Below are 23,823 nucleotides of genomic sequence, written 5' to 3' on the forward strand. Positions count from 1 at the left end.
CGAATTCCAAAATTATAATATACAATGAAAAAATAATACCATCAATTCGAACTAATGGAATTCGTAAAACGAATTTGATTTCTAACTACAGGGAAACTTTTGTACTACCTATACTTGTAAAAGATTTAGTTGGGATCAGAAAAAATGCCATTGAGATGTTAGGTTACGTAATTTATTATTTTATTTCGGGTTAAAAATTCGAGGTTTTAAACAGTTATCGTATTATTAATTAGAAATTATTAATAATTTTCATCACTTTGTAGAACAAAGAAAACTGGAAAGGTGAAGATTTAATTTAATGTTTAAATTATTCCAATTTACTCATTTTAATATCGTAAATAATTTGTGTTACTATTTGACGAATAATTATAAAAATTTTCTTTTTGAATTTGAAAAAAAATTATTAATTTTTATGTATTAGTTGTGGGGGTAATATGTTAAATATATTTATTATGTATATAATAATTGTACCTATATTATATACATATATCAATAAAAAAAAAACATAATTTGTAATCGTGGGTCAAAATTTTTTACATTATAGCTATAATAAGCACTTTTTTTGAATATAAAATATGATGACACCAATGTGGTAAAGTAGTCTCTCATTGTGGGTTGATTTCGAACTCAAGGATGCTACACTAACTATAGCTTACTATGATAGTTACTATAATTATTATTCGCAAAATTTAAAAATACATATTCTACTCTACAAATGTAGATAATCTGATAATGTTATTATATTATAAAATATGTTAAATTAACATTAGAAAAAATACGATTTTAGCAAAAAATAAAAATTAATAAAATCGTTAGTTTATTAAGTGCAACTTGCTACATACTTAGAAGAGTTAAATGCTGACGTTAAAATTAACAACGGAGTCTTGTTTGGTTTTTCATTGAATTTTTTTTACTTGACTTATTGATCTTAAAAAACGTTGATTTTATAATTTTAATGTACTAAAGTCTATAGTAAATTTCTTCGTTGGTCTCATATAACACAAAAAAATATACGATATACTTTACACGTAGAAGGTGTTACATAGGATAAACTTGAAAGGGTGTGTTTTCATTATACTCTAAAAACATTATCAACGCAGACACGCAACTAAAAATAATTTTGAATGGAGCTAGTTTCACTAAAGATGTATACTCGCGTATACTAATATAAAATATACCTATTCTTTTAAATTTTAATTTGGTTGTTTTATTACGTTCAACTATCAAAACGTTTAAAATTATTACAAAGTGATTTTATAAAAATAAAAATCTATAGTAACTAATATTTATTTTTCGTATACCTATATATAATATACATATCACTATTTCAGAACTATATTGTGATATAACTTAAAATCATTTTTTTTTTTAAATATTTTGTGTTATATCTGTATAAAATCACCCATTATAAAAATTATAGAGAATAATATTTTTGTATGTATGACTTATCGAACTGTCAAAATATTGTCTCAAAACGATGACATTTTGACCTCAAAAATACACTGCGGGAATAACGATACCGCCTTGTAAAATCAACCAAATTTCCTAATTTTTTTTTAATTGCTAGAGGGAAATATTCTACAGCCTGCATCAATCACTGTTTTTAAATATTTTATTCTCAAACTGTATAATATGTCTAAAAAAATACAAGATAAAAAGCATTTTTTTACAAATTTTTAATACAATTATTTGAAATAAAATACAAAATTAAAGATCGATGCGAGCTGTATGAAGTCTTCTTCTTTCAGATAAAAAAAATAGTCATAAAAATCTGACAATTCTACAAAGCTATTGAGAGTTATTCCCGTAAAGTCATTTATTTCGATATAATACTCGATATAATATCAACCCTAAATAGGTATCAGGTAGTAGATTAATGGAAAAGTCTTATATTTGTGGTAGCATCTAAAATATAAAATTTAATTTTCAAATTTTATAGAATTGTGGACAATTTGAAAACTGGCTAAAATAACTAATAATATTTAATGTCGAATAGGTATAAAGTCAAATAATAATGATTAGTAAAATATAATACCGATATTTCAAACCCTCAAAAATATTGTCCTATATCATTTTCGTAATAGGTAAGTGATTTTATTCAAAGATAACTCAAATTCTATAAAACCGATTTTACATGAATGCGTTTTATTTATTTTGCGCGTGGGTTTAAGAGAGAAAACAAATAATTCGTTATTGCGTTGACATCCTCTTAAAACTCGAAATGGTGAATTTTGAAACTAACGATTAATTACTCATATTTCAAGTGCTATACTTTATAGCGGTTCTTTAGATGTTGGTTAATCTTCCTATGTGGCTATTGTTGTACAATTAAATGTATAAATGTGGTCATAGTTTTTATTTTTATTTTATATATTATGACAATTATACAGAGTGTATCTTATGTCTGATTTAAATTTTTCTTAAGAGGGATGTCAACGCACTATTTGTTTTCTCTCTTTGGCCCACGCGCAACTTTTACAAAACCCATTTACGCAGAATCATTTTTTTAAAAAAATTTTAAGTAATCTTAGAGTAAATTCACCCATTAAAAAAACGATAGAGAATAATATTTTGGAGGTTATGATGTATCAGTTTGTCTAAATATTGTCTCAAAACAATTTAAACTTCGTTTAAACTTACAAAAATTTTTTGTTTATTTCGAAAGTTAAAAAACAATAAATATAAATTCGATATATCCACCCATTTTGATACTAGAAGTAAATTGACTTATTATAACATTTAAAAGTAAGATTATTATCTAGGGCATGACGTAGGCTTTTATTGATATTATTATTTTTAAGTAAGTTATGATAATTTTAAAATGTACAGTTTCAAGAGTCATAACTTACTTAAATGAATGATACCAATAAAATCATACCCTAGATGGTGGTGCCCTAGATATTAATCTTACCTTTATGTTGTATAATAAGTCAATTCTCTCTAATATCAAAACTAAAGGCGCGTCCAGACGGAGCAGGTTTTGCCACGTGGCAAAATTTCCGATCGGCCTAGTATAGGCGGTTTACATCAAAGGAAAGCCGCGTGGCATCAGTACTTATTTTTTAAGTATTTTAATAATTAGTAGCGAAACAAACTTTTTTGGAATGCCGCACCGTGTGGACGCATATTTTCCGAGCTTCAAAAGCTGCTCCGTCTGGACTCGTCTTTAAGAGGATGCTACACAGATATTTGTTGTCTACGTCTTACAAGTGCATAACATAGCAAATTTACGATCAGCAGATCACGTTTAACTCAGTTAGTTTAAAAATTAGAGTGAATCGACCAATTATGAAACTTGATGGTAAGAATATTTCCTGTGTTTGTTTGATTAGTTTTTTACGATAATTCAGTTTTTAAGTGAGTTGTGATCATTTTTAATTTACGCTATATTATATACGCATAACTTACTAAAAAATTAAACTATAGTAAAAAAAACCACTTACAAACACAGATAATGTACTTACCACCGAGTTTCATTATAGGTTGATTCACTCTCATTTTTAAACTTACGGAGCTAAACGCGTTGTCCTGGCGTAAGTTTGCTATGTTACGCAATTGTAAGACGAAGACAACAAATGGCCGTGTAGCGTCTTCTTAAGACGCGTCTAGACGGAGCAGCTTTTGACGCTTGACACGGCCGCCCGTGTAGACCACGTACTAGGCTGATCGGAAATTTTGCAGCGTGGCATCAAAAAAAGTCGCGGAAAATGTATTTATGTCTTCATACTCATTTTCCGCGACTTTTTTTGATGACGCACGGCAAAATTCCCGATTGGCCTAGTAAGCAGTTTATATCAAAGGAAAGGTCTATGCCACGTGTGTGTGGACGTATTTTCGGCAAAGCCGCGCTGTACCAGTACTTATTTTTATAAAGAACCTTGGATGTGAAATATCGTTTTTATTTTTTCGATATCGGAATTAGAAAAAAAGTTATTCAAGTTTGAAAAACACAAAAATAATGGATTTTGAAACAATTAGAGCTTTATTCGTATAAGTGATATAAAAAAAAATAAAAACGATATTTCACAGATAATGTTTTCAACTATATTGTATATCAATTGGGAGTCTTAACTATCACTACAGCCTTAGTGATTCTATCCCGTGCAAAATAATTTTTGCTATGTTGTACATTTGTACCAAGACGATGACAACACATGTGGGTGTAGCGTCCTTTTAGTGTTAAATTTGGTATTTTATATTATATTAAAACTGACCGTACGTTCGTTATTTTATTTCAAATTCTAAAAAAATTATACTTAAAATACTAATTGCAGTATAAAGTTACTTTTCTGATAATATGTATTTGATTTACGTTGCAATACACTGCGTCTCTTCGCCCTTACTGGGATTTTAATCAATATAGAAATACCCAACCCCCAAAACTCTGAACCTCCTCTCTTTCTACCGTTACTACCCTCTTTCTAATACAGTCTAGTCACCTTGACAACTCAATGAATGTTGTCAAATAACTTGCATACTATTTTGTTATTTTTTATTTCCACCCATAATTTAAAAATCACTTTCTTCTAAAGCCTGTATGCATATTATTTAAAACTTCACGATTTTTTAAACATACAATTTGTTTATTTAGTTTTGGTATTATTTTATTATAGCTAGAATCTTATGTGAACATAAAGTATTTTAATTATAATTGAAAGACTAAAAATGTATGAAGTATTAGGTTATACCCGTCCAAATGAATGCAATAGTAGTTCCGGAACCGTGTGTCTTCGCAGAAAAAAAAAACTTAACCTAGTATTATAAATGACAAATGTATAGGTACTATAATATAATCTGTATAAATAGTACAATAGACATTAAGCATGTTAGAATATTAAGAAGAAATATTTTTTAAGAAAGTATTTAAACAGAGCTGGTGATGATTTAAATTGTATTATTTAAAAGTTACTATTAATAACATAAAATAACATAAAAACTATGTAGGTATAATGTATATAATATTATATATAAAATATATCGCAATAATAAAAATGCTGATAAGTAAAATATTAGTTTGTTAAAACACTCAATTTAGTACATCAGCCTAAAAATGGAATATAAATACAAGGCGTATAAAGCGAACAGTAAATAAATAAATATTAATAAAATTATGATAAAAATTTGATTAAAACTTTCCATTGTCAATTAACTATCCTAGCAATTTTAAATCAAAAAAATTTTAATTTTTAATTTTGAAGTGATTTATTTGAGATTTTAACCTATGCACGTTTAAAGCAGTCTTAATAGTTGTGTTTTTTTTAATGTTTACAATGTAAAATTACTATTAAATAACTAATTACTTAATTTTATAAAATAAAATAATATTTATTTTTATACTATACAATAAGGTCCCAACAATTGGAAAACTAAATATAATATTTTATTATTATAGTCGTTGGTATTAAATAGTCACAATTTACATGTATCGTATAGTAAAAAAAATCGGACAGGATATAAAACTGTGTGGGTGAAACTTGTTTTGCTTCGTGTCCCGTGCAAGAATAGATGTATAGTGTCACTTTTGACGAATATGGTAGCTAACTAGAAAGGAAGTGTATTGAATAAATTGCTGGATTCGTGATTACAACATATAATTTTGTTTATACATATCGTGTTTTTTATTTTTATAGTTTCGATTTTTTTTAATGAAATTGGAAGGGTGGTTGTAAAATAAATTGCCCAACCTTACTAATAAAAAAAACTGAAAAGTGATTCTGCAATACTTGGCACTCTCGTCATCACACACTTCCACGCAGGATAATGGTGTATTTTTAAATGAAATCATCATATTATTATGATAAAAAAAAAAATCTGATTTCAGATACTGAGTAAAATATACTGCATTACCTATGCATTATTAAATTTAAAAGTTAATGAATAACTTTCATTTATATTAACTATCAAAAACGTAGTCACGTAGAAAAAAACAGAATAACAACTAATAAATACTTTTATCATTTAAATACTCTGTTTTACCTTAAGATATTTTATAGTTTTGTTATCACATCGTTTGTTATCGTTAACCCTTGTAGATATTTAATCCTATTAAATGCCGTTTGGTGTTTAAATATACCTATAATTAATAATTATCTAGTATATGTTTCAATATCCAAATAAATTATATATAATTTATGGCAACGTTGCATGTAAATTCGTTCTCAATTGTATTCTTTTTAGGGTCAGCGGTAAGTTCTTTCTTAATGTTAAGTGTTCTTTATCATTTGGCCAAAAAGGTTTAACATTCTCAATCGTTCGATAGCCAATGTCCATATTTATATTAAAAAAATTTACCCTGAAATTTGTTTTCTGTTATGGCTTATTGTAATAATATTTAATTAGCCAGAAAGATTAAAACATAATCCAGGATGAAGACAATGGAGCTGTTGAGGATGATCGGGGGGATGATCGGGCCATGCCCTCCTAGAAATGTTTGGCTTATATCATTTTTAGTACTTACGTAATACATAGCTCATATTCGGGGAACGGAAAAAAATCTCGGGGGAAAATAGGTTCATAAAACTGATGAAGTAATGAAATATATAATTTGGAACGATAATTTTTGGTTTTTACCTACGGTTAGGTTAGGTATATATTATTAGTGGATTATAAGTGGAAAAGTATTATATAATAAAACAAAATATGATCTTGTAAATATATTATTTACGTATTATTATTTATATTACATTGTGTACGCCATACAGTGACTTTTGGTATAGTATAATGTATCGAGACAGTGATTTTAAACAGTTATAGGTTTTAAAATTTAAGAGGATTCTACTCATGCATTTGTTGTCTCCATCTTACACATGTACGACGTAGCAAATTTTCGTTCACTAGTTTCAATAGTGTGCTGTTAGTTTTGATATTAGAGTGATTTGACCTATTATCAATTTTTTAGATAATAACATTATCCGTGCTTAAGCGTTGGCTTTTATTCGATATTTCAATTTTCAAGCGAGATATGAGCTTTTATAATTTTTGATATTTCACATACCCATATCTTGCTTGAAAATGAAAATTTCGAAAAATCGGCAACGCTTAAGCACAGATAATGTTTTTACCTAAAAGTTTTATAAGTACATTTTAAGCGTATAAGACGGAGACAACAGATGTATGGGTAGCGTCCTATAAAGTTTTTTCATTTTTCAAAAAATGGAAATTTTGAAATTCAGTAAAGGCATTTTTATAATTTTATTAAATAATATTATTATTATTTTTATATTATATTATATTTTTTAATATCTGTTTTATATTAATTATTAGCTATTATTATTTCTTAATTATTAAATTGTAAATTACAATTTAATGATAGCTGATAACTAGTTTTTTTAGAAAACAGAGTTTTTTTTCCCTAGAGACTTTTTTTCCTTCTAACCTCATATTCACACAACTCCACAAGTATTGTATAAAATGGAGACAAATCAATTATCTATCTACTTAACTTTTGATGAATAGTACGTACGTTTTTTTTGTCGTATTAGACATTTAATTAAATATATTTTTATAAAATATATCATTATAGTAATTTACAAAATTCCAACTTATCATTATACATTTAAAGTTTTCACCATTTTTATCCACTGAATGAAATCAATTAAATTACACATTGGAAAATATTGATAATCAAATATATAAATCAATAGTTTATTCAAATCATTAAAAATAGTAGTTGTTTCTTTAATACTAATTGCTATAGGTGTTATAGTAATTAATTCCTTTGTGTCTTGATGTAAATAATACTTATACTAGAGAGTGAAAATAATTGGATTTTGGAAAACACTTTTCAAGTTGTTAATGAAATCAAGTGTCCTTTCAACACTTTTGATCGTGATTTGTATTTAAGCAGGTTAAAATTTTAAAATGTCTTCTACCTACTTGACGAAAAATTGTTTTATGAAAGAACAATGTATGCATTATTGTTTATTATTAAATGAATAAATATTATTATTCATGAGTAAATTAGTTCTATTCAGAAATGTTTGTTGAGTTTGAGAATTAATTGTTTTTATGTTTAAAATGACAGCGCGTTTCTATACATTATTATTTATTATGCATTAATGCATGTTTAAAAAAAGGTTAAGGATGTCAGCGCACTATTTGTTTTCTCTCTCTGGCCCACGCGCAACAAAACGTAATTAAGCAGAATCATTTTTTTTGTTTTTAAGTAAGCTTGGAGTAAAATCACTCATTACAAAAACGAAAGAGAATAATATTTTTGAGGGTATGCCATAAACATTTTATATTTTATTGTTATTTGACTGTGTATTCAACTTTAAAAATAAACAAAAAAATGTTATAAATTTAAATGATGTTTAAATTGTTTTGAGACAATATTCAGACAAATCGATATGTCATATCCTCAAAATTATTATTCTCTATCGTTTTTGTAATGGGTGATTTTACCCTTTTTACTCTAAGATTTCTTAAAAACATAATAAAAACGACCTTGCACATGGTCTAGAGAGAGAATACAAATAATGCACTGACATCCTCTTAAGATCACGCGAAAAACCGGATTATTTAAGTTTCACAAATTTTTCTGTATTTTTTCAAATGTATTTAAAATATCCTCTCAAAAAAAATTATTTTGGGAATTGAATTACCTTCTCTAAATTAAAATCACACAAGTTGACCTTTTTTACAGCTGTCAACAGTGTCGGATCTAAGTCTAGGAGTGCCAGGATAATGTAGATGTTTGGGCCTTGGGGCTCTTAATATAAAAATATTCATATATTAAAAGAAAAGTACTTTTAGTATTAGAGTGAATTAATCCATTATAAAACTTTAATTTAAGAAAATGTCTTGTGTTGTTACGTTGGCTATTTTTTATATTTTCTTTTTCATGTGAGTTACGAGTGTGTACATCATTACAATTTTAAAATGCTTATAAATTGCAGAGAAGTTAAAATATTTTAAAACAGCCAACATAGCGACACAGGTCATGTTCTTAACTTAAAGTTTGATAATAGGTGAATTCACTCTAATATTAAAAGTAACAACACAGGGTTGGTTTTGCTAAATGTTAATTTGTAATGTTGCGCATGGGTCAGGGAGAGAAAACAAATGGCGCGCTGTCATCCTTTAAGTATAATTTTCATAGTACAGCATCTACTTATGTGATTGATCATTCATAATCAAAAAATGTATCTAATTACTTAATCAAACATTTTTAATTATGGTTTTAATACTATTAATATTAAAAAAATGAAAAATATACCTATTTTATAAAAGTTTTGTATAATATACTATTTATGCACATGTCTGAATAATGTTACTAACAAAAATTGTTTTATTAGAAGTGAAACAAGAACTGGAAGATCTTATGGTGGATATAAAAAAAACTGCTAATAGAGTCCGTGCCAAACTTAAAGGTTAATTTTCTTTTATTCAATAATAGTTTTTTGTTATAATTTAAGTATAAGTAAAATTTTTTGTTATTAGAAATTGAACAGAATATAGAAGCGGAAGAGCAATCGAACAAATCGTCAGCAGATTTAAGAATACGCAAAACACAACATTCAACATTGTCACGTAAATTTGTTGAAGTGATGACAGAATATAACCGTACACAGACAGATTACAGAGAACGTTGTAAAGGGCGAATTCAAAGGCAATTAGAAATAAGTAAGAATATTTCTTTTAAAATTTTTAAATAAGTGATGAATGTTATCGTTTTAAAATTATCTGAGTGTGCTTTTAAAACTATTTTATTTATTGGTCATCATTCATCACATTTTAGATCAGTAAAAATGTTTCAATCTTCAACTTTGTGGGTTGTTTCTGGTAGGAAATTGGTTTTATTAGTATTTTGAAGAAGTCAAAAGTTAAACATTACTAATACTTGTTAAATAATTTGCAAAACAAAAAAAATATACATAGAATTGTGAAATTATTGTGTAAAACAAATTTTTTTTTGTTGTTATTATCATGTTTTTCCCCAAATTTTTACATATATTTTATGGACTTGTTATATTTTTCAAAATATTTGTGCTCTTTTTGTTCTATTTTAGACATATTATAAGATCTTACAGTGATTACAAGTTTAAATTTAAAAGTAGGTATATTATCACAATTTATTTTTATAACCGTTGTTTGACATTCAAATTTTTACAAAAACATGAAAAATGTGCAAGTTATTTTGTAGTTATACACAGTTATTGCATACTTATGCTAAATTTGTTCATTTTTGGAAAAATTATTATAAGAAAAATAAACTTTTTATATAAATTTAGTTATATTATAAAATATCCTAGGCTGTCAAACCGTTTCTGCTCAGTATCATTTCTAGTATACATTAGTATATCATTGAATTTAAATTTAACTTATCTATTACAGTGATCTACCTACTCAATGGCAAGATACACTCGACACCTACTATACATGAAATACTTCCCCAGTTTTTTAAATAAAATTTTTATGATTTAATTAATTTGAATGCTTTTATAAATATTAGCATTTGTATTAATTCAATGTTTAAAATTTTAGCGGGAAGAACAACTACTAATGATGAACTTGAAGAAATGTTAGAACAAGGGAACCCGGCTGTGTTCACGCAAGGCGTAATTATAAAAATACAATTTTTTTTTTAGTTTTAATATGATTTTTTTTAGATAATTATGGAAACACAACAAGCTAGGCAAACATTGGCTGACATTGAAGCCAGGCATGCTGATATTATTAAACTGGAAAACTCTATTAGAGAACTTCATGATATGTTCATGGATATGGCAATGTTGGTAGAAAATCAGGTATGTATTTTAAATATTGTATAATGATATACAATCCAATCTGTTATCAGATACTGTGTAGAGCAAGGAAGCTGTCGGATTTAAAATGTGTGGGTTTTTGTATGTTAACAATTTTATGGCTAAAACTAGTGTTCTAAAATTGTATAGGTACAATATTTTCTATACATTGGTAATCTATCTATAGACAATTGCATCAAACACATACCAGAGGTACTAACCTAATGATTTGATGGTGAATTATTTGTGTAATTTATTATGGTACACTGTTACTTAAATATATCAATAATTTAAAATTGGTTATTTGGATTATCATTAAAAATAGGTGTTTTTAATTTTGTATTTCTGAAAAAAAATGTATTTGGTGATGAGGGTAATTGGGTAATATAGTATGGGTTGGTTTGCTACGGGCGTTTACCAACTAATGTTATTTAATTTGCCTGTTTTAAGATGTTTGGTGCCACTGACCATATATTACTTTAGAGTGATAACTTGTAAAACATCTGTCTTTTGAAAATAAATTGACATTTTTAACAATCTAAATTTTTATTTGTTATAATTATTTTGCTATTTATTAAATAGTAATTCTATTGAATTTAGATATTTTGACACTAAATCTTATACAAAAGAGTTGTGGTTTTTGAATAAATAATAATTTTTAGCTCTATAATGAGTAATATATAAATTTTCAAACAATTAGATGCTGTCACTGTGGATAATATGTACGCTCATGAATAGTATTATTGAGTAATAAAGAAATACTCAGTTATTTATGATAATAATGAGGTTAAATGTAATAAATATCCAAATAAGCAATTATTTATTCTTACATCATAAAAGTCATCGCTTTATAAGGTACAACAGTAACATATTGTAACCCATTTTTTCACTCTTTGCAAAAATATTAACTAATTTACATATAATCTATGCTTAAAATCTTTACAAATTTTAATAAGCATTCATAAAGATACATAAATACTATAAATACATAAATTAATTGTTGTTTGTTTGTCATAAATGATTGTTCGCATGTTATAACTGATGTTTAAAGTTTGTACTCAACTTTACTATTAATTACCCAATTAATAATTTTAGTTTTTGTTTGAATTGCTATATAGCCAATTCTACCACTTACAACTAAATATTGCATTACATTTAAATAACATTATTTTTACCTTTGAAATTCATTCATTTCATTTCTTTATTAAAAAAAATCTTATTATCTTAAATTTAATTTTAAAACTTGATGTTATAATTAAAACATTGAAATCAAACAAACAAACAAATAAAATAAATAATTACAATCAAATTATTGTTTTTATTTACATAGTTTTTTGATATAACCAATGTTTCATTGTAATATGAGATAAAATTAGTTTCCTATTAATTTATAAATTAAAAACAAAATTAGGGCGAAATGATTGATCGAATTGAGTATCATGTTGAACACGCCGTGGATTATGTACAGACGGCAACTCAAGATACTAAGAAAGCGTTAAAATATCAAAGCAAAGCGAGAAGAGTAAGTCAAAAGGCGTAGACGTTTGCAATGGCCCCACTCGCTTTGCTGAATGCATTTGTTTGTTTTTGTAGGTTTTATTACTTATTTGATATTTGTTTGTATTTAGAAAAATCAAATACTATTAAGTATTAGTTTTTAGTTGATATAATTTTAACTGATTGCCATTGATTTATAATTACTAAAAATTATTATTTTGTTTTGTTTTTTTTCCTTTTCAAAATTTTTCGCTTACTTTTGTTTTTATTATTTTTATTACATAAATAATTTTGGGATTTTCATATAATAATTCCTTATCCCAATCTTGTTCCAACTGAAAATGTTTTCCAAAAAAAAAAAAAAAAAAACCATATAGGGTGAACTTATTGATAGAATAGAATATCATGTATCATTCACTGTTGAAAAAGTTGCTGAAGGCAAAAAAGAACTGGATGTTGCTGAAGACTATCATAAAGGAGCCCAAAAAGTAAGTAATTTATTATTTGCAACAAAGAAAATATATAAACATATCCTCAAACATATCCTATGTATAAGAAAATTTTACTGAATTCTGAATAATCAATATTATGTTAAATATTACAATACAATATATATTTTTTTATCTAATTGTATTTAGTAGTAGTTATCTAGGAACATAATTTTTTTTTTTTTTTTGATATGTTATTTTGTTTAATATATTATACAAAATTAACACCAAGTTTCAGTTAAATAAAAGGCAAGTCAATTGTGTTTGTATATTATTATTTGATAATTAAATTAAACTCAATTGTTTTCAATAATTATGAGGAAAATGTAGTTATTGATTTTTATTAGTTATAGTTAAGTTTGCAATACCAATAAGTATTGAATAATGCACTGTTTGTTTGTGAAAACACCTTTTTCTTTTGCTTATGCTATTAGCTTTCCCTTTAATGTTTTTATTTAGAACATATTTTTGTATTTTATTTATTGTTGTTATTTTTCTTACTAATATATAATTATTCTTGTTAAATAATTAGAAGAAAATCATGATCCTGATATGCTTGACAATTCTCATTGTTATTCTTGGAGGATTTGTGATGAGTTTTCTTCCCAAGCCCCTTTAATACATCTTCGTGAAATGAAGTAAGCATAGATAAACAAAAGATTTTACAATTTAATAATTTTATGTAAAATAAATTATTTAAAAATTGATTTCTGTACTAAAGGAAAGTGTTATTATAAATAATAACATACCAATGCAACTGGCATTGTAAAAATTAAATTTTATTAGATTTTTTAGTTTTTGATTATTAGTTATAATAAAAAAATAAAAATATGAAAACTCTTAAGTACAATATATATTTTTGAGGATAGGAATACAAATTAATTACATTCTATTCAAATAGAAAGAGTTCTTTTACCTTTTATTTATATTTTTTACTGTATTGAATCATTTATTTAATTTAAAATGTTACCTTATGTCTAATTAATTTTTTGTGCCGTTAATTAACAATTCATAAATGTATTTACACTGTAGAAAGACTTTATTTATGTATAGTGTAATACTACAATATCTATAAAGATTAATTATTTATATTAATGATTGGTTATATGAGAAAGCCACTATTCTGATTTTTATGGATTTTAACTATAATGTGTATGTATTCTAAGCATAGACCTATAAACTAAAAGACAGCGCTTCCCACACCACCCTGCCCTTGGTTAATCCAGTCGACATAACTGAGAAAGAAAAAACATGTTTTGGCACACTAATGGCCAAAACCTCTCTCTTCTCTGTCAACAATCCCGTCTGGTGATTTCTATCTCTATGGGCTGTTCATTAGTTTATAGGTCTATGGTTCTAAGAGTATGGTCATACTAGTTTTATCCCATAGTAAAAATGAATATTTTTAGATTTATCGTTATTGAAAATTAGTCAACCTTTTAACTTTTATTAACATGTAGCACAGTCTTATGTAATTGTTATTAATTCATAAACAATATCAAAATCAATGTTCTAAAAAACGTTACATGTTTATCTTTGGGTATTTTAAAATTGTGTATATACTAAATCTCTGTTTACAGGCATCCCTCAATAATTGTCAGCTTAAATTCTCTGCCTGAAATAAACGTGTAAGATATAGGTAAAAACCACTAAATAATCCTCCCACTTAATCTTGCAGACATGGGTATTATGTTCATATAAATACTCTTTCCTAGGTGCATCCAGACAATGGTCACGATTGCCGGAGGGTATATCGCTAACACAGCATATCACTCGTGTGGTGTTCCTGACATTCGATGCACATATGAAAGCGTACCTTTACATATATTTATGATCAGTGATATTAATAACAATGAAATTAACTTTTGTTTATTTTGGTATATAATCGATTTAGTATCTATTAACAGATAAAAAATCTCAAAAACATTTACTTAATAAATATTTATATTTACATAAAATAATAATTTTAAATCAAAAATAACATTAGAAAATTATAATAATGGCACATTTGTGTAATACAAATATTTGTACATAATATGTATGTATTTTATGTATTTTATGTATTAAATTATTTTATTTGAATAATTTACAGAGCAATTTTGACGGGTACATCCGGCAGAGCAGTCACTCAATACATACTAGTTCTTCGACATGTAAAGACTGGAATAGTGTACGAAAAACAACATTTTATTCGTTTAATTTATTTAATTTTTATTTCCTTTTCCTGCCTCAAAAAAAAAAAAAAAAAAACGAGTAAAAAAAGTCCATGTGATTTATTTATCAACGCTGTCTGTCCTGTTTTAAAAGTAACTATATAATAATATTTATTGTTTTTTAAAACCTCTTTCTTAATTATTATAGTTATATTGTTATTGATAAAATTATTAGATTTTTAAAACCAATTAATATATCTATATATAATAATTATTAACTATATATTATAATATAGACATTCATGTGATAATTCGTTAAGATATTCAAACAATGTTGGCTTCCTCGTTTTATCATTTTATAATTTCTGCAGTGCGATGCGTAGGTGAATTGGAAATAATGTCAATTTTTAAATAAAAAAAAAAATAGTTGTTTTGTTCTACTTAAGTATTATTCATCAGTATATGCTTTAGAAGGACTAATGTAATGTATTTACATTGATTTTCTTCCGAGATTATTATTTTTTATATTAGTTTTAGTAAGTCCCATAATAGTTTTAACTAAGTAAAAGTGCCTTGGAGTATATAGTCATCAAATACCAACAGTAATTTAGACATTAATGCTTATTAATATTTGAAAATGCGTATTATTATCAATATTAATGTACATTATCTATGTATTATTATTGTTGTAAATCTAAATTAACATTTATTTATTTTTTGTTTTTATTTTTTTCAATTGTATTATGATTTCAAATTGAAAATATCATTCTCTTTCACCTTTTTATTAAAATGATGGTAATAATAAATAACAAAACCGTTAGAAATTTATAGCCATTAAAAGTTTCAAAAACGATTTACATAATATATGTTTTTCCAACATATATTTTGTAGATTTAAATTTACTACTAAATTTCTAACATAAAAGTGGAATTCGCTCAAGATATATTATTTATTTCTGAGAAGTTTTTTTATTTTGATTATATACACATCTCGTTTGACAACATTATGTCTTAATCAATTATTTTTTATTTATCCTGTGTAAGAGTGTTACCTATTTTTATTTTTAACTACTACTAGTATTTTCGTAATTAATTTTTTTAAAACTAATTTAACAATTATAATGTAATTTTAATGATATTTGGTACTATGCTTTTTTTCTTGATATTCTATGTTTTTTAGTCACAGTATTCGTATTTACAGTCTTTTTTTTACAATGTAATTTAAATTAGAAAAAAATATAAATACATACAATTTTACTGTAAATACATTTAATTATACTACATGTTTTGCCATATTGCTGTTATTGTGTTCTAATCAAATTACAATATTAATAATTAATAATTAATACCATTTTTAGAAAAAAATAGATTATTTATTATACATTTCATAATTATTGTTCTCTTTATTTATTTATGTTTTTGTTTTATTTTATTATTATTTGTTAATGATGAAAATGTAATTTACATTTTTAATCAGAATACACAATTTTATAGATTAGAGGACTATTTTCGTTTTTTTTTTTAAATTATAGATTATTAAATTATGAATATCTAAAATATAAAAATTGTACAGTGAAAAAATTGTTTCTTGTTAAATTTGTTGATCTTTGCCTATAATTGTAGTGAAGATATTAATTTTTTTTAATGTTTAAGTGTTAATATTGTAAAAATAGTGCAATTTAAGTCTTTTTAATAAAACAATTTGTTTTGATTAGTTATTAAGAGAGCATTTTATTAAATGATACAGAAAATCATCAATAAGATTTTTTTCTTTTTTAAATTCTTACAGCCTAAGTTATAAAATTAGTACGTCAATTTTGTTTTTAATTAATAAGTAACTTTAATAGGGCCATGACAAATAGATTTTTTTTGCACACTTAGCTTAACAATAAAATCAATTGAACAATGAAATTTGATATTTGAAAGAATAAAATGTTAGTGTTCTAATCACCATTAACCCATTGGGCACTTAATATATTCCAATGTCATTTTTCTTTTGTCAATATAACTTGTACTTATCACATCTATTTTGTGTACTTTGTTTTGACACATTGTCAATCATATTTTTAAACAAAATCATACTACCTATTTAATTGTAGCTGTTTTAGCAACATTTTAAGATGTTTTTCTGTTTTACTTGAAGTATTTAAATTTTTTGCTATACATATTATATTTTTTGTATGATCTATATAGTTTAAAAGTAAAGTATTATAATTATTGTAGATTTTTTTTTCTAAAAAAAAAAAAAAATGTTGATATCTGGTCATAAATACATTTTTTTATTGACCATTGTCAGAAGTCATGATATTGTATCTACTTTTTAATTTTATCTGATAATAACTCATTATAAAGTAATATCAAATTGGTAATAAACTCGTAATAATGTATTAATATATTTGTCGTTATTAATATAGTTACTTTTTGTTAGATTAACCAGTGGCATACCAATTACTGTTTAATATAAATAATATTATATTATATATATACCTAATATAATACAATATTTATAATATAAATAATAAATTTTTATGTTCGGTTAACACAATTTTTCACAAATCTGTTTCGTTGATTTTAGGTTGCCTACTCTATTCTATAGAGTCCATACAATATAATATTATATACACATACACACCTATCCTCAAATGTTCTGTACCCAGTGCTGATTTATGGGGTACCTGTATAGAATATACTTACTTCTACTATTTATTTAGCTTAAACCTACTCATTAAATTCATGATTCATGATAGGGTCGTATGCCCATATATACCTATTAGAATTTTCAGTAATGTAAACAAAATATCCTATAATTATATGCAATCTTTAATTCTCAGATCGCACTTAGTAGATATTACGTAATTTTCAAAATAATATTTTGAGAGCCAAAGACCAACTTGCCAACAGAAATACCCTATATTTTATGTATTTTTAATTTTTTTATTATTGTAATATGTAGTAATAATAAATAATAATATATTAATATGTATATTATGTGGTAGGTATAGCTATTGTACTTATACTCTTAAATTAATGTGTGAATGTTTCAAATTACATTTCTTAGTATCAGATAATTCTTTATGGTCTTATAAAAGTCATGTGTAACTTACTATTTTCATATTTTTTTTTTGGAAAAAATACTACAAGAAACACCCAAATACTAACCTATTAAAGCATAAATTACAGTAGAAATTGTTAAGTACTTCATCAGTTTGTACATACAAAATCTTAATTCCCAGCAGGCCAGCTGAATTTTCTATGTTTTTTGTGTATTGTTTTGTTTAACCTGTCAATTAATTATGTGACCAAACTATATGGTCTAAACTATTATGGTCCCTTACTGGCTTACTCCCATTGATGCGCCATTAAGCAATTTCTACTATACTGTAATTTGCACAATATTTGCTTGTAGAATATATATCGATTTGAGGGAAGCGAGTACATTTTTTTTTTTACTTTGTTATAAGGTTTTTACCATTGTCAGTTCCTAGTTAGGAAAAATATGTAGCCATGTAGGTACCTAATCTAGTTATATCCAAGATTTTTATCATGTAAGTACCTAATGTCCTGATGTATATGTTAGTGCATACAGTATTGGGCTATCATACTGACAGTTGAATATTAGTTTTAGACATGATTTAAGATATACTTAGTATATTATGTCTTAATTCATGGCTTTAGACAATTTCCCTATCATCATCCATGTTATTAGGTGTCTAGGTAGAGAAAATTTAACTACGAGCGTGAGGGACCTGATTCTGGATGATAATTCAGCCCGGCATAGCAACTTGTAAATATCTTTTTTTTATAAACCTACCTACATATAAACAAATGCATGATTGGTTGCATAATTTTAAATTAATAGGTAGGTACCTATGAATTGTGTACAAATAAATTTTAGTTTTAAGAATAGTTTTAACATAATCCAGAGTCCACGAGGGGACAATTTTCATTGCCTTCCAAAAATGTTTCGTTTTCTTTTTGTTATTTTATTTTATCAAATAATTTATGAAAATACACATTGATATGACTAAAAAATGAAGTTGTTTTTTTTTTCAAATTCATGAACTCATTATTATAAAACTATTTATTATTAGGTACCTACCTAGTATAAGGTATACGTACTACAAAAGTAGGCTAGGTTAGTTATTCATTAATTTATATTTTGCTTCCTAGTTCCTACTTTTGTATTTATTAGGTAATAAATGTGATGTCAAGTAACTTTTGAACTAACAATAGGTTTAGGACAGTTTTGGTATTAAATACATTATTTGTTGTCTGCAGATTTAATAATAGGGTCGTCGGGTCATGTACTTAGAATATACATAAGACTTAGGAGGAACTATTGAAATTTTTCTGGGGGCTAAAATACAGCAGCACATACCCTGATAATTAATATTTTAAACTAAAATATGGTTAAAAACTGGGAGGCTTGCCTACCTCCCCCCCCCCCCCCCCGTGAATTGCACCTATTGTCGCGTACTCGTGTAGATAGTTATGTTTATTATTATTTACGGGTAAATGTAAGTTCTTACACGAAACCTTACCGGTAAAAAAATTACGGAATTATGTAATTTTATTATGTTAGCAAGTACTAGTCTCAAAAAATTATGTAGTGAAACCTCCCTTAACGGACACCTCTAAATAGCTAACACTTCCAAATTGCGAATGTTCTTTTGAGAACAAACTACAAAAATTCTACTAACTGAATCCTCCGAATAGCGGACAAAATGTCGTGAGAAACGAAATTATCACTACATAAAAAGGAGAACTTTGGCTGTGCAATATCGTTTTTATATTTTCGTTATCAGAACTTCATAAAAGTTATTAAAGTTTAAAAAACATAAATAATAATGGATTTTGAAACAATAAGAACTTTTTTGTTATAAATGATATAAGTAGATGAAAGAAAAATTTTTAATCAGTAATCAAAGGTTTCACAAATGCTGTGGCTCAAGACTAATAATTTATTGTACTTTTGTAGAAGGAACGCCCCACGCGTTAACAAAATACGCCGTATTATTATAAATAACTTATGTCTATTGAATATTAAAGCTAAAAAATATTTGGGAAAAGTATTAAGGAACTATCATCGGGTATATTGATAATTATCGAACGCTGATAGCTATAAATTCATTAGCTGTTTTAATTTCAAACAGCATAATACATTAATATTATACAATATTATATTGTTATTGAAATAATTTAAATTTTAAGTTTTAATAATTCACAAGGGAACAAATTTCCGACGACAAAATGTTGGCGCTCCCAAAATACTGGCGCCCGGGACAGTTGTTGTTGCCAGTGCCCCCCCCCCCCCCCTTAGATGCGGCGCTGTACCTAATGGTACCCATGTCTTAAGCTTTTAAATATTTTATTCTGCAGGCTACTGTTTTAATAACAGGTTTAATTTAATATTCAACTCCCGATTAAATAATAATTCAGTTGAAATTTATTGGTTCTCGTGATAAATTGTGATAAAACAATATTTGTATGTTACAAAATACAATTCTATATATTAATACGGAAGCACTGTTTTCAGTTTTGTCTTACCTCTTACCAAATACCAATAATAACCCATATAGGTAGAAACATAATAGAGAGAAATAGATAGATCATTGGAAAGGTATTGTATAATAGACTATAGAGTATAATATTATATTTATATTATGAACATAAAAAAATGTTTACTTATTATATTATGACGGGCAGGTAAAATCACGGTTAACGATATTTATCTTTACGTAAAATATTACGATGGAAAAATACTGCACCAGTGGTACCATCTTTACAGGTAAAAAAAAATTGAAAAATAAAGGTAATACCCGGGGGATGAAATCGAGTAATATTATGAAGTATAAAAAGCAGCTGTGTAATACGGTAATACCTAATCAGCTTATATAAAATAATAGTTAATTAACTAGGTATTGTTTGTTATTCAAAATGTACATCAAAAGACAATGTCTGTATGTTTGTAGCTTATTGACTCAAAAAGTAAAAACCAAACCGCCTACCACGGGAGTTGGGGGCAGTTGTTCTAAATTAAAAGTTTTATATAATCTGTGTGTGTACAGTTGTGTGATAAGAAATGCAAAATTTTGGAGCGTTTGATTTCATAGTTAAAACAGTTTTTATATGATCGAATTTTGACCAATGGACGTTACCCGCCAATACTATAGTACTTATTCATAATTAATAAATTGACGTCTGCAGCCAAGTAGAAGAAATAGGACCGACATTGGTAGACATTTTTTAAGACACCATAAATGAATGCAACAGTTTGGGTAAGTACCTATCTATTCTTTATTTTTAAAAAAATACTACGTTTTTGTGAAAGTCAATAAACATTTTTTTTTTTTAATATTTCACTTTTTAGCAGAGCCTCTGCTGCAGAGGCGGATACAAGGGGGGCAATTAGGGCATTTGATTTTGACCCATCCCCCGGTATATTTCTACTTTACCGGGCACCCTTTTTTTGCAATTTTTTTTTTTGAAACTTACTTATGTAGTTAAGTACGCTGAAAACGATGGTAAAGTCAGAATTGGGCGCACGGACTTAGTTTTGAAGTTATGACCTAATGGAGTTCTCTATTTCGCGATTTTTACGCATTCGCACATCACACTATATAGTTTACTACGACTATTTTGAATATTGATATTTTTTTTCGATGGGTGACGCCAAACGTATCCTGTGACCTACTTGAGGTGGTGTTGCATAGCAAGACGAGAGATATTTTAGATTAGCGGAGCGAAGCGACGAGTGCTGCAAAACGTGTAATCATTGCCCATACTACAACATAACCACGCTGGCAATAAACGTACTCTAAAAACAATATTTTTGAAATCTAAAGTTCATCCGAGGTAGTTTACACAGCAAATAGGGTGATATTTTCGATTTTAATGTCCGGGCGAGCGTAGCGAGCGAGTGGCCACGCTGGCAATAAACGTACTTTAAAAACAATATTTTTTAAAACCTAAGTTCACCCGAGGTGAATGCGCGAATGCGTAAAAATCGCGAAATATAGTGAATCTATTAGGCCATATAACTTCAAAACTAAGTCCGTGTGCCAAATTCTGACTTCACCATCGTTTTCAGCGTAATTAACTACATACGTTTCAAAAAAAAAAAATTGCAAAAAAAGGGTGCTCTTGATATTTAATCAAAGAATTACAAATTTAGTTATTTTGTTGAAATTTCAAAATATTATTTGTGGGTATTTACTTGAAACATTTTAAGTACATAGGTTATTATATTTTATACAAACAATAATATTTTAAAAATTCAATATTTTTGGCAATAATTAATTCAACCTGTATTATTACTAGTAAAATACATTAGGTACCTACTTTAATAGATACATTACTATAAATATATTTGTACAAAATATATACCTATGCCATATTTCTTCTAATTTATTATAACATAGCTGACACTTCGTTGCCCGTAAAAATATCAACTCTTAAAAAAAATGTGATTGTTCAACTCTAACTCTAACTATAACTATAACTTCTATTATAACTAATATCTAAGTTCTGGCGTACAGTCACACTGATTTATTAGTATGAGCGTATGAGCCGCATGGATACCTAATGCTACTTAATATACATCGAAGTACCACTACGCCAAAAGGCGTATCGCTTTAATAATAATAATTATTAAAACCAATAGTAACCATTTATAAAGAAACATTTCCTTCGTAAATCTCAAAATCACTATTTTACAAAAGCTCCCCGGATTGGACCTCTAATTTACCCATTTTTAATTAGCCTATGTTACTCAGGGATAATGTAGCATTTTAATGGTGAAATCATTTTTGAAATCGGTCCAGTAGTTTTTGAGTTTTTGAAACATCCAAATGTTTCCTCTTTATAATATTAGTATAATATATTAATTTATAGGTACCTAGTAAATTAATATCAAAATTGTAAATTTTATTTTATTCTTTATAAGTATTAAATTTAATTTACAATTTATTAATTCTTAAGACTAAACCTCACTAAACAAAATGTTATTGAAATAAATCTTTTGATAATAATATTACGTTGTGTAATGAGAAAACTAAAAATGTTTTTCTCTGATGAATTGAATTCTCCTAGTAAAAACCATTTTTACTAATTGGTCGTATAATTGTAAGTAGGTATTAAAATATATACATTTTTAATGCATCTGTATAATTTTCGAAAAACTACGAATTAAAAAAAGAAACTTAAAAAAGTCATAAACTAGGTATACCTTACCTAATTAAGTGTTGACATTAAATCAGTTATTTTATGTTAATAGTACTAAGACACTAAGTAGAGACAAAAAATAAAATATTAATTATAGAATATAATGTACTATGTATATAATATGTATTATTTACTTATGGCAGGTAGGTTATGAAAATTTAAGATTTTAAAATATAAATTTGATAAGTTAGATAATCGGTTATACTTTCATTTTTTTAGTCTCATAAATTACGTTAAGTATAAACTAGGAACAAGAAACTTAACGCATTATCATAATATGTGATTTTTCCTTATATATCTTTTAATTTAAATTTAATGATTAGCACGTGCCAATTTCACCTAGGTTATTACAGGACATTGACGGTAGGTAGGTAGGCACTTGTTTTCCACTACTGACTTTGATGTTTGTATCAAGTGCGTACGCAAAAATCAAGGGAAACCACATTTTTTTTATACAGCTTGATGTTTTGGTACAACTGGTCAATACTGACAAATATATAAATAAATTATAGTTATATTTATTATGGCTATTATAAATCATATACAATATTTAAATAATAATAATAATAATATAATAATATATATGATTCATATATTATATGAATCATATACAAATATGAGTATAGGTCCCTTCCTAAATGAATATCAGACTTAACTAAGTATTTAATTTCATAATATTATGTACCCTAGGTGTTATATTATTTACCTTACATATCGG

The 23,823-nt window shown here is 26.3% G+C and overlaps 1 protein-coding gene across 5 annotated transcripts in view; it reads left to right on the forward strand.

Annotated features, from left to right (window-relative positions):
• The window catches only part of LOC132952731 (syntaxin-1A), a 32,199-nt gene extending 13,305 nt beyond the window's left edge, over nucleotides 1–18,894 (forward strand). Inside the window, exons 4-12 of one of the 5 annotated variants that reach the window (XR_009665493.1) lie at nucleotides 9,297–9,371; nucleotides 9,442–9,624; nucleotides 10,486–10,559; nucleotides 10,611–10,748; nucleotides 12,620–12,730; nucleotides 13,263–13,368; nucleotides 14,311–14,369; nucleotides 14,446–14,607; nucleotides 14,823–18,894. Coding sequence is in view for 3 of the 5 variants with exons in the window: in XM_061025137.1 (XP_060881120.1) it covers nucleotides 9,297–9,371; nucleotides 9,442–9,624; nucleotides 10,486–10,559; nucleotides 10,611–10,748; nucleotides 12,620–12,730; nucleotides 13,263–13,349 (668 nt within the window). In the remaining 2 variants the exon portion in view is untranslated. Of the gene's footprint in view, nucleotides 1–9,296; nucleotides 9,372–9,441; nucleotides 9,625–10,485; nucleotides 10,560–10,610; nucleotides 10,749–12,156; nucleotides 12,268–12,619; nucleotides 12,731–13,262; nucleotides 13,369–14,310; nucleotides 14,370–14,445; nucleotides 14,608–14,822 lie in introns of all 5 variants that reach the window. The other 4 variants (XR_009665492.1, XM_061025137.1, XM_061025136.1 and 1 more) reach the window with 4 other exon arrangements.
• The last annotated feature ends 4,929 nt before the right edge of the window (nucleotides 18,895–23,823 follow it).

The sequence above is a fragment of the Metopolophium dirhodum genome, chromosome 9 (genome assembly GCF_019925205.1).
Source record: "Metopolophium dirhodum isolate CAU chromosome 9, ASM1992520v1, whole genome shotgun sequence".
Lineage (NCBI taxonomy): Eukaryota > Metazoa > Arthropoda > Insecta > Hemiptera > Aphididae > Metopolophium > Metopolophium dirhodum.